The sequence below is a fragment of the Mya arenaria genome, chromosome 12 (genome assembly GCF_026914265.1).
Source record: "Mya arenaria isolate MELC-2E11 chromosome 12, ASM2691426v1".
Taxonomy (NCBI): domain Eukaryota; kingdom Metazoa; phylum Mollusca; class Bivalvia; order Myida; family Myidae; genus Mya; species Mya arenaria.
Genome location: NC_069133.1, coordinates 52,326,192 through 52,338,789, shown reverse-complemented (window position 1 = coordinate 52,338,789; position 12,598 = coordinate 52,326,192). Strand labels below are relative to the sequence as shown.

The 12,598-nt window shown below is 34.9% G+C and overlaps 1 protein-coding gene across 1 annotated transcript in view; it reads left to right on the top strand.

Annotated features, from left to right (window-relative positions):
• The window catches only part of LOC128211894 (kinesin-like protein KIF15), an 81,985-nt gene that overhangs the window by 668 nt on the left and 68,719 nt on the right, over positions 1 to 12,598 (top strand). The window contains 11 exon segments of the mRNA XM_052917007.1: positions 1,071 to 1,089; positions 1,724 to 1,892; positions 2,336 to 2,412; positions 2,706 to 2,743; positions 4,139 to 4,239; positions 4,807 to 4,986; positions 5,366 to 5,467; positions 10,095 to 10,202; positions 10,593 to 10,780; positions 11,422 to 11,485; positions 11,912 to 12,029. Coding sequence (XP_052772967.1) covers positions 1,071 to 1,089; positions 1,724 to 1,892; positions 2,336 to 2,412; positions 2,706 to 2,743; positions 4,139 to 4,239; positions 4,807 to 4,986; positions 5,366 to 5,467; positions 10,095 to 10,202; positions 10,593 to 10,780; positions 11,422 to 11,485; positions 11,912 to 12,029 — 1,164 coding nt within the window.

Here is a 12,598-nt window from a genome sequence, read left to right as displayed (position 1 = left end):
TGTTAATTTGAGTTTACAAAGGCCTTCCTGCTTCCTGGCTGCATTATGGCTTAACTTCATCTATGATACCAGCTAGACCTAAATTGTATTTAAATTGCCAAAAGTGACATGAGATACAAGTGCCGTCAAATCCAGACATTAGAAGACTTGAAGAAACACAGTTAGATATAAGAAATCTGGATTAGTCCACCTTAATGGCCGTCAATGAGTCTTTTGACAATTTTTTTACTATGGCAGACTCATGACATCCACCATCCCAGCAAAAAGTAGCGAATGGTCCTTGGCAGAGACAATATTTAAAATTATCTTCGTTATAAATTCAAATTTCTATGAAAATATTATTACCTACTATTAAAACACATTTTTATTTATGTTATTATGCCAAAAAAAGATGTTCAGATATCCCTTACAGGTGTCGATTGCTTATCAAGTACCCCTATATCTGTAAATCTGGGACAAATCTGACAGGTTGTGTACATGTATAACGGTATTCGTGACCCAGAATGTATTTATGTGAACATAACGACTCTAATGACAAATTAAATCCAGTTTAGATCACTGTAGGGTATATATTGAACAACTTTGTCATTATTATTTAAAATCGATGCATAATAATACTATATATATTCTTTCGTCCAGTGTTGAATGGTAGAGAGTTGTAGCGTCACAGGGATACACAAGAAATGTCAAAATAATAAAAAAAGTATCCTTGATCGCTCATTATTGTAGCAAAGATCCGGATATGATACCTAGCTCTAGGAGAAGTGATCTCTTGGTTTTTTGATGTGTTAGTTGTAAAGCACCGATACACTGGATACACCTTTCCTGGGTTAAATCAGTATTGAGTACACAATTTTCCCTGTGCTTCCCTTGAAATGGCGAGCGCTAGGCAAGGGAGCGACTGATACCAATTTTAACGCCTTTTTGTTTGATGCGACCTGAGTTTGAACCCCCAACCTACCACACCCAAAGTGATGGCTTTACAACTGAGTTATTGAGGCGGTCAGAATGGAATAAGTATTACCCTATATAAATAAGTAAACTAATGGCCGTCTTTTTTCTTGTTTCAGATTCCTCGTCGGTGGACAGGTATGTTCAACACTATATAAATAATGTATAATAAATGAGAAATTATATATAGGATGTTTTTTTGCTCTACTAGCCAGTAGTACAGCCCTTTTTGGCCTCTTGTTCATTTTATCATATGCCTAAAAGTAGTATTAAATGACGTAAAACTGCATTTTATTAGAATTTTTTTAAATGGGCATGTAGTGTCATCTTGGAAATTGCATCATTGATAATGTGTTCCAGTTCTGTCCAAGCTGATATTTGATATAAAGAATAGCAAAACAGGTTAAATTTTCAAAACTGCACAAAAATCAATTTGACTTTTTTTGTTATAAAATTAAAAAATCGAGATATTGTCATGTGTTTGGTGTTGATAATGTTGTCATGCAAATACATTTAAAAAATGAAACTTGGTTTTAAAAGTTGACTGAGACAATACAAACTTGTCTAACAAAGCCATAGCGGTTAACTTAGTTATGCCGTTTGTTTGACTGAAACCCCCCCATACCAGCTTAAATGCTTGTTCCGCTATTTTCTTGTAATACATTTTCAAATCAGTATGGTTGATGGCAGAAGGTTATCCTGTCTCACAACCTCCATTAATGTTTAATTAATATGAGCAGGGAAATAAGATCTATGATATTTTTTGTTTAAGTGAATGCAACATTCAAGTCTTTATAAGAATACGACCCCCAGCCTCAGATGAATCAACATATTCACGGGTGGTAGACGTCGCTGAGTCCAACACACAAGTGTTACTGAAACAGGACCAAAACCCTAGAGTGTTCTCATTTGATTATGTTGCCGATGTTGACTCAACACAGGTAGGAAATAATCATAGATAAAATAGTTACGGTTCCTATAAAGAAAATCATGAAATGATCGATTCAATTTTACAACTTGGTCATAAAGCAGTATTGGTGCATTAAGTTATATTGTTGTTTTCTACTCATTATGTTGCTAAAAGTTTAGATCCCTCTAGGCTTCAGTTTTGTTCATGTTTAATGTCATGTACACGTTTTCAAGCAAGTTACTTAAAAGTTTGTACTTCAGGGTTGACTATCAGATACTTGTTTAGATATTGTAAAGACTTAAGGAGTGATCACATTTTGTCATATGTTAATGCAGTATCAATTTATTCCATGAAGCGTTCTTTCTGTTCTTGGGAAATTTGCAAGCATGACCTCCTGCTTTCACTTTGTCGTTTTATTGTATGTAAGAGATATAGAAAATATAATAAACTGTAAGCTCTGGCTGTTCCCTTTAGGACAATATCTTCAACCGACTCGGAAAGAAGGTCATTGAAAACTGTGTGGCAGGCTACAATGGGACAATATTTGCTTAGTGAGTTGCTTTATTGTATTTTCATCTTTGTTAAATCTACAGTTTGGCAATACATTTTTGACAAATAGCCATTTGATTCAATTCACTTATTAGTCACTGTCCTGCTTATATCTTACAATAATGAATTAATGAGAGTGTCTTCTATTTATGCAATTTGTTGGCTACCATAGTGCAAAATACAACAAAAATGAAACAAGTTATGATAATGATTTTAAATTTATGCCTATGTTTGATTTTGTTTGATTGTAAAGTGTTGATTGTGAAGTGCAATATTTTATCAACCTATTTTCCAGTGGACAGACAGGGTCGGGCAAAACATTTACTATGCTTGGTAAGATATGATAAATTTCATTCACTTATCATATTATTATTTATAAACCATTTGGATCCAAATTACCAAAATTATGTGTATTCAATTAAGACAATAACTTTTGTTCAGTACCATAACAAGTTGGTAGTGGTTATTTTGTAAGTACATCTCAGAAAGGAATACAAATACAGTAGAAGCCTTATTAGGTCTGAAGCATGTCAAAAAAGTTAAAAAACATGTATATTATGTTTTGGGGGCGTTTCGTCAAGAATAGGATACAATATCTGTGTGTAGGATAGAATGTCTGTGTGCATGGTACATGTACAATGTCTGTGTGTAGGATTTGACGTCTGTGTGTAGGATACAATGTCTGTGTGTAGGATACAATGTCTGTGTGTTGGATACAATGTCTGTGTGTAGGATACAATGTCTGTGTGTAGGATACAATGTCTGTGTGTAGGATACAATGTCTGTGTGTTGGATACAATGTCTGTGTGAAGGATACAATGTCTGTGTGAAGGATACAATGTCTGTGTGTAGGATACAATGTCTGTGTGTAGGATACAATGTCTGTGTGTTGGATACAATGTCTGTGTGTAGGATTTGACGTCTGTGTGTAGGATACAATGTCTGTGTGTAGGATACAATGTCTGTGTGTTGGATACAATGTCTGTGTGTAGGATACAATGTCTGTGTGTAGGATACAATGTCTGTGTGTAGGATACAATGTCTGTGTGTAGGATACAATGTCTGTGTAAAGGATACAATGTCTGTGTGTAGGATACAATGTCTGTGTGTTGGATACAATGTCTGTGTGTAGGATACAATGTCTGTATGTAGGATACAATGTCTGTGTGTAGGATACAATGTCTGTGTGTTGGATACAATGTCTGTGTGTAGGATACAATGTCTGTGAGAAGGATACAATGTCTGTGTGAAGGATATAATGTCTGTGTGTAGGATACAATGTCTGTGTGTAGGATACAATGTCTATGTCTGTGTGTAGGATACAATGTCTGTGTGTAGGATACAATGTCTGTGTGTAGGATACAATGTCTGTGTGTTGGATACAATGTCTGTGTGTAGGATACAATGTCTGTGTGTAGAGTTTTTTTCGTCCCTTTTTGGGGCCAAAATTTGACTTCATTCACCTCCTAAAATGGAATGTATTTTCAATTATCCAGGTTGTAGGAGCATTGACCTCTAATCTTTTAGCAAAAGGTTTGACAAGAAGTAGAACATTATAATATATGAATCATACTTGTATTTTACCTTTTTTCCAAAGTGCCCCTCCACCATTCTTTTAAAAATGAAAAAAACAAACACTGATGTGCAGGATACAATGTCAAGGTTGACATGGTAAATTTGTCAAAGAAACATCTAATTGGTGAGGCCTAAATACTTTTTATTTTGCAGGTCCATCAGAAGATGCCGATAACTTTCATCATGAAATGCGTGGAGTTATACCAAGAAGTTTTGAATACCTTTTCCAGTTGATAAATAAGGAAAAAGAAAAGGTTTGTTTGAAAATGTGCTTTTTATTTATTCGAAGCATTAAACCATGAGACATAATATGATATTTGAGCTTTAAAGCACAATTTTATGCCTTCATAAAAATATTCTTTCAAATGAAATTATCCTTGTCAGTTTGTTGAAAATTCCACAATATAATGGAAATCTCCATCCTTGACTACTCTGTCATTTTCACTAAGATATTTAACTGAAACTGACCCCATGTGTCCAAAGTTACAAAAAACTTACTTTAAAGTTCATATTGTATTTTTTACACAATTTATTTTTATAAAATTATTGATATAAATAATCACTTTTCATTTCATTTAAGGATAAAACTCAAATTTAAAACCAGTTCAAATATTGAATGTTAATTATCAAAAATAATCAATGCAATCTCATGCAAATATGTACTTCAGCGTAGCATTTTGGGTTGTACAAGGTAAGGTCAAAGGCTGACTGTGTTTCTAAAGACACCCAAAACATTTTTTTTGCCATATTTTCAGATGTGGAGAGCCTGGTCATCAGAATTTGGTTTCTGTAGATTTGTTAACATTATTTGTATATATCAGCATGGTGACACGATGCAGTTTTTGTGCAAATGCTCGTTCCTGGAGATTTACAACGAGCAGATTTTTGACCTGCTGGAACCCTCAGCCAACATTTTACATCTTCGAGAAAGCCTGAAAACAGGCGTGTACGTTTCGGGGCTGTCGGAACAAGTAGTGTCTAGTGCTGGCGAGGCGTATGAGGTTAGTGGGCAATAATGGATAGTGTTTTGATAAGAAATGGCTGACTCCTTTGATGGTATTAACTTAATATAAAACAATGTATTGGGTGGATTTTAGTGTAAATGCAATATTATGTTGATCATAAATTTATATGTTTGGGATTTTTTGTAGAATTCTGATTTTATCTTTTATTGCAAGGCTTTCTCAAAGCAATTTCAGCACTGGAAACTTATTGTCACTGCATCTACAGGTTAGAAAATAGATCACATTTGAATCTAATGATGTCAGATGTACTCTGAAATGGTCCTTTTAAAGTAAATCTTGTGATCATCTATGAGATAAAACAAATCTCTTCGAGCTCTGTTGATAGTGAAAGATTGTGAATGGTCCTTCTACACAGGTGCTTCAGTCAAGTTGGCAGAATCGTAAAGTGGCTTCAACCTCCATGAACAGAGAGAGCTCCAGGTCACATGCAGTATTTTGTCTGCAGATCGAATCTAAGGTACACAGTTTTCTTGTTTATTTGAAAGAGTACAATTGCTGCCACCTCATTTCAAAAGGGTTGTTAATAATTATGGCCTTTTGAAAAATGGTGGAATTAACTATAGATGAACAGAGTCAAATATTCATAACATCAAGTGGCGTGCAGAACCGACATTCCAGGCATAATGGTTTAATGTGATTGTTCGAGGTTAAACTTTGAGCCGTAGAGTTCATGTCTGCTACTCATCTCCTAAACTTCAAATGTTCACTATATTGAGACAAATTGCTGAACCCACATTCCCGATACTTTGCTAAAAAGCAAGGTAACAGCAGAGCTCTCACCTAAATTTCTGGACTTTGCCCATTTCTAATATCAAAGCGATATTGACTTTGCCGACAATTTTAAGCTAATTGTAAATCTGTTCCAGCAGTCAAAACATTGCAATTAGCCATTTAAAATCGGTTATCTCCTAATCCCATAATTGGGTCATATATCATCTGAATATCGAAACACCGCCAGTAGGCGAAACAATTGAACGTCAACCTACAAGAACGTACATTGAAAAGACCCTGATCAAATTATCAAAGTTCGATAAATGCAAAAGAAAAAGCGAAGGAATTATTAAAAAGGTTTGTCAGTCATTAAAAATCTTAAAAAAACCCCAATTGGAATCTGTATCTTACAAACAAGTCACCCCTTTTTAAACATTTTTGCCTTTGAAGCAGACGGTCATTGTCATTGGCATGTTGGCGCTAAGAATATCAAATACATGACTTTTTGAAAAATATTTTATAGTTCTTTTTGTGAAATGATCATGATGAAAAATTGTAATGTACCCACAAATACAAGTTATGGCCCCTGATTGACTTAGGTTAAAGTTTTAGGGCAGGTTAAAGTTTTAGGGCAAGTTGGGATTTTCACTTAAAACTCCAATACCATTCATTCAATTGACTTAATACTTCACACAGATGTTCAGAGCCATCACATAATGAGTTTAGATAACTCCATATGATCTTTTATACAAATTATGGCCCCTGATTGACTATGGAACTTAGGTTAAAGTTTTAGGGCAGGTTGGGATATTGTTTAATAACTTCTATACCCTTCATTCAATTGACTTAATACTTCACACAATTGTTCAGGACCATTACCCAATGAGGTTACATAACTCCATATCCTTAATACAAGTTATGGCCCCTGAGTGACTTAGGTTAAAGTTTTAGGCAAGTAAAAGTTAAGGGCAAGTTGGGATTTTAATAAAAAAACAACGTTCATTAAATGCACTTAATAAAAGTCAAAATTATTTACAACAATCTTACAACAAGAAACATAACTCCGTTTTAAGCCTAAATAAAAGTTATGGCCCTTGAATTTTTATTTTTTTTATTTCCTCTGAAAGGCATATTTGTATATTCTTAACCACATTTTCATAATGGGAAATCAAGTTATTTGAATGACTTGCGTCATTGTTTGGGTGGGCTGGTGGGAGGGCAGCATCAAAGTCACCTTATGTATCGAATAATTTTAGTTAGGTTTGACATAAAGAGACCAAACTTGGTATTATTACATCGTTATTGTATTCTAAGTCAAAGCGGCGTAGTCGAGCGCGCTGTCTTACGACGGCTCTTGCTTCATTACATTGTTTGATTTAATGCAATACCTACAATTTCTGCGGTGTTTTGTAATGAAGGATATAATTGCGGAAAAGATAAGAAGACAAAATGACAATCTGATTTTTCTTTATTTACATGCATGTACAGGCGATGATACAGGATTAACGTTTAATAATTCAAAATACAATTACAAGATGCAAAATGATGGAAATTTGATTGAAAAGTGAAAAGATAAATAAATTTGTTTCTGTATTTATTGTTCAGATAGCAATAATTTCTTCATGCATATTCATCAAAAATACGATTGGTCATTAATAGCTTTGATTGCACGACCCTTAACTTGTGATTGGTCGATCAATTCCTACAGATTTATAATCAATCCTTTTAATATCATAGTGCCAATTAGTGTCAATTAAGCACAGCTGAGATCATAAAACAACACTTGTCATTGTAAGCAAGGTCATAGAACTGTACAGGATGCTGCACAAGGACACAATATCACACCTTATGCAAACACCCAATAAGCAGACGATTTGTGACACATACCTGCTTTGCGACAGACACTGTTGATCACCTGAAATATTTCATCTGAAAAGTTTTATAACAATTGCTTTGTCTCTGCTAAGCTATTTCATTGAAATTTTAATTCTTAACGAATATTCGAATACCCATTTTGGTAACTGAATACTTGCGTGATATCTGGATATCCGGATACCCGGATATTCGCTTCCATCCCTAGTATATATATTTTTTTATTAAATTTAGGAATAAATCTGATTTGCTTTGATTTTATTCCAGTCATTGGTGTATCATGTATGGGACTAGTCTGATTGCCATCATATTATTAAAAATTACTGACAAATCATTTAAAAAAAAACACTACACAGGTTACAGCATGAGATATTAACTCTAATGTAGCATGTCTATTATGTAGTATTATAGTACAGTGCATACAGCAGGTAAAAGGTTATTGTGTCACGTTTCTGCCAAAATTAATCAACACTAGTTTTAATGATTAAATAGGATTTTTTATATACAATTACAATCCTTACAAATGTCAGTAAAGCCACAAGTTTATAAAATGTGTTTGACTTTTTGAATATAAACATCATGATTTATATTGATGAAATGTTTATATATAGGATTATCTATATTGTATAGCATTATAAATATTTTATCTAAAATATACATTATTAGATATAGCACAAATTCCGCATTAAATTGTAACAGTCAGTCAGACAGAGTAATAATGTTCTCTAAAAAATGTTTTGTCTATTTGATTTAAAAACAAAACAAACAATAATCAAATAAGAGTAGGAACAGCATATATTTTTCTGAACAATTTACCCCACCCACCACAACCTCCTGTCTAGGTATTGTGTCAAGCGTTTTATATCTTATGTCATGCATATTATATTTCTTCCATGTATCATTAACCCATTGAAATACCATATCTAATGAGAAAATATAATTTATAACAAACCTGGGGTGGTAAATAATCCGATTTTAGCGCTGTTATTAGACTTCGTTATAACCTGGAAGGAAACCGAAAGTTACTATGCCGCAAAGGATTATGGTATATTGCAAAGTTGCGATCAGCAGAATAAACAGAAGAATGCGCAAAGTATAAACATTTCAAGGGAGGTAACACAAATTATCTGTTCGATCGGTCTGAAGGGATTTTCACCCTTACGTAAGGCTTACGTCATATGCGATTAAAATTTTGACACCCCCATCAGAAGCAAATTTCACAATTTGACAACCACCTACAGATGCAAATTAGCGAAAAAGGCACCCCACCGTATTTGATTTAAAAAATTGCTGTCCCCCCTTGGGTTATATGTTTAAATGGAACAGTATTTTACTCTGTTTATGAAGTTAGAAAATGAATGATTTGACAAGACTGATTTTGTCAGTGTGAACATTTCTCAATGCTCTATTATGTATCAGTGACAGAGATTTTAATTGTTGTTTGGTTCTAAAAGGTCAGTTTATTGAAAATTATTTTACCAAAGATAAGTAAACAGCAATGCTGAATGTGACATTGGTACACTATCCTGATCGTATAAGATTCATCCCTGCACTGTTTTTTAAAAGTTCATTTATGAGGCTATTCTGATTGTTTCAAAATGACAGTAAAAGCAATTAATGTGTATGTGAATATATATATAATATTCAGGCATGTAGTCTGGCACTGTATTTGTATCAGGTGTTACGGTTAGCATCACTTCTCCTTATAATCAACCTACTTCTCCCTAATATAACTGGAGGCAGAAGTCACTTCTCCCCAATTTCAGCCTTGTGAGATCCCTTGGTAACAGTTTTAAGGTCAAAGGTCATAGGTGTACGGTTAGCATTTGCCAAAGTTGGTCCAAATGTAAATGGGCATGAAATCTTGGGCAAGCCATATTGCTGTAGTCACTTGAGAGTTTTCACCCTTTAATTATAGAAATTATCTCATATCTGTGTTGTCAGATCAATAACTACAGAAGCCTTTGTCCAAGCATCACCAAATTTGGTAGGTGTGTGTATGGGCCTTATATCTCTGATATGTTCAATAACTCACAATTATCACTGCTTGAGTCACTGGAGAGTAATCACCCTTTGATTATAGTAATTATGACAGGCATATTTTGTGAAAGTAAGGGCTCTTATTTATGAATGCGATTGGAGCTAACATAGTTCTGTTTCCAAAAGAAGTTTAAAATGCAGCTTAATTTCTCATCTCTTATATTCCGCATTCCAGTCAAATGTCTATGGGTACATGAGGAAGAGTGGGGCTAAGTTGTATATCTGTTATGCGTTGCAATAACACACACACCAAGAATATAAACTAAGCAACAGTTTAATATGTTTTAAGTTAATTCTTCACTCTTTCTTGTTAGTCAACTATCACTTTGGCTACCATTAAGTAAATGCAATTGGTCAGTAAATATATACTTCTAATCGCAAAAATTTAAATTTATGTAGAGTTAAGTTTATTGTGATTGCATCGCCCTGAAGATCTATTGACAGGCAATATCAATTTCCAGGAGAGGAATGGATCAGTGGAGAACATAAAGACATCACAGCTTAACCTTGTTGATCTGGCTGGGTCAGAGAGACAGAAGGACACACAAGCTAGAGGACTACGACTCAAGGTTCAAAAACAAATACTCAGTAAATCTGCTTTGTGGTAGAGTGCAGAGTGAATCATTCAAGTTTTGATAGCTGGTGGTTTGATATAAATTTGGTTTTTAAAAAGAATGCTTTATAGAGATTTATGTTGATGTCAAACATACACTGAAATATTGAAATCATAGTTTACACGGATCGGGTTAAAACACAATTTTAATGACGTTAATTAATTAACAGTTTATTTTCTTTTTAGGCATATAATTAAGAAAAAATGTTTTTGTATCATAGTAATATCACAAGCAATTTTATCTGGTGAAAACCAATTATAAATAATTTACACAAGGTTACGCCACTTATGATTTGGATGATCCGCAATGAATGTGTTCAAATAAAAAAAAGGTAATTATTTGTAGGAAGCTGGCTCAATAAACAAATCCTTGTCTAACTTGGGCAATGTGATCATGGCGCTTGTACGTGTGTCTGTTGACAACAAAAAGAGGTACATCCCGTATCGAGATTCGAAACTCACCTTTCTACTACGAGACTCACTAGGAGGGAACTCAAAGACCAGCTTGATTGCGTGTGTCCATCCTGGTGCAAAGTAAGAATTGCCATACTTTCAGGATAAATTGTTTACCTTTATTATTGATTCATGTTTGTCTGACTTCAAGCTGGTGTGTTTTTAAAGGGAACAGCTTGAATCATGTCCTTGTCTTAGCCATGCTTATTGGTGGCGTTGTGGAATTTTTTTTTTGTCAAAACTATTTAAGCTCTATACTAGGTCACACTAATCATGCTCTTGTGTTTAAAGTTAGACATGGAAAAACTCGTTGGAAGCCTTGGTGTTCTTGGTCACTGTTTGGTATTTATTAACCAGAGTACTGGATACCATGTATTAGTTGCCCAGACAGTGGTAATGGGCATAATGTAATGGTTCCGATCTGTCATTGGCTGATTGGGCCACTTCAGTCTTCAGGTCATGTGATTAACAGATTCTCCCACAGTCAATCTAGATTTTTGAGGTTAGATTTTCTATCATCTAAAATGCTTAAGAACTCTTAAATGACTGTCTTTGGTATGATGATGGTGGTTACACTGGGCCTGGAGACAGACAGAAGGCCAACTTTGAAACAATCATGTATGCATTCCCTGTAACAAAATTATTACAGAAATGCCAGTGTGTTTCGTCATTTTGCGAGTAAGCACCATCAAAACAGCTTGCAAACATAATATGTGTTTCAGGTGCTTTGGTGAGACTTTGTCCACTCTCCAGTTTGCCAAGAGAGCCAAAATGATCAAGAACAAGGTATGTAATTAATTTCTTTGAAAGCCAATGTGATATTGAGGAGATAATACATAAAAATTTTTAGGAATTATTCTAGAATCCAAGCCACATCAAACGAAAGATGAAGACAGTACAAAATGTTAATGAACCAAAATCCGTTTTCTCAAACTTTCCCTCTTTTGTATCTCCAGCAACAACCAAAGGACCCCATTTGAGATAAGTTCATTAATGGGCTATCCTCTATTGCCAGACTTGAATAATGCACATACAAAAAATGAAGAGAATTGTTAAAAGAAACATAAGAAATATCGTAGACATTTTGCTTTTTTGATTCTGATGTTAAAGTTGTTTTTTTTACATGTATTTGTTGGTAGTTTTAAAAATAACCAAGACCAATTTAAAATGTATACAAGTTTCATCCTTATCTCATGTGTCATGTAACATCAGGCCATTCTGAATGAAAATTCAATGGGAAACATAACTCAACTACAAGAGGAAATCCGGGCCCTGAAAGAGGAACTACAGATGTTTAAATCTGGCACCATCCCTAGTCAACCCTCACAGGGTGAGTAGTTATACAGACAGGCACCTTGTAAACCCTCTGGGTGAGTTCTACAGTCTGGCACCTTGTCAACCCTCTCTGGGTGAGTAGTTCTACAGTCTGGTACCTTGTCAAACCTCTGGGTGAGTAGTTATACAGTCTGGCACCTTGTCAACCCTCTCTGGGTGAGTAGTTCTACAGTCTGGCACCTTGTCAACCGTCTGGGTGAATAGTTTATACAGTCTGGCACCTTGTAAACCGTCTCTAGGTGAGTAGTAATACAGTCTGGCACCTTGTCAACCCTCTCTGGGTGAGTAGTTCTACAGTCTGGCACCTTGTCAACCCTCTGGGTGAATAGTTTATACAGTCTGGCACCTTGTAAACCGTCTCTAGGTGAGTAGTAATACAGTCTGGCACCTTGTCAACCCTCTCGGGGTGAGTAATTATACAGTCTGGTACCTTGTCAACCCTCTGGGTGAGTAGTTATACAGTCTGGCACCTTGTCAACCGTCTCTAGGTGAGTAGTTCAACAGTTTGGTACCTTGGCAACCCCCTCTGGGTGAGTAGTTTATACATTCTGGCACCTTGTAAAC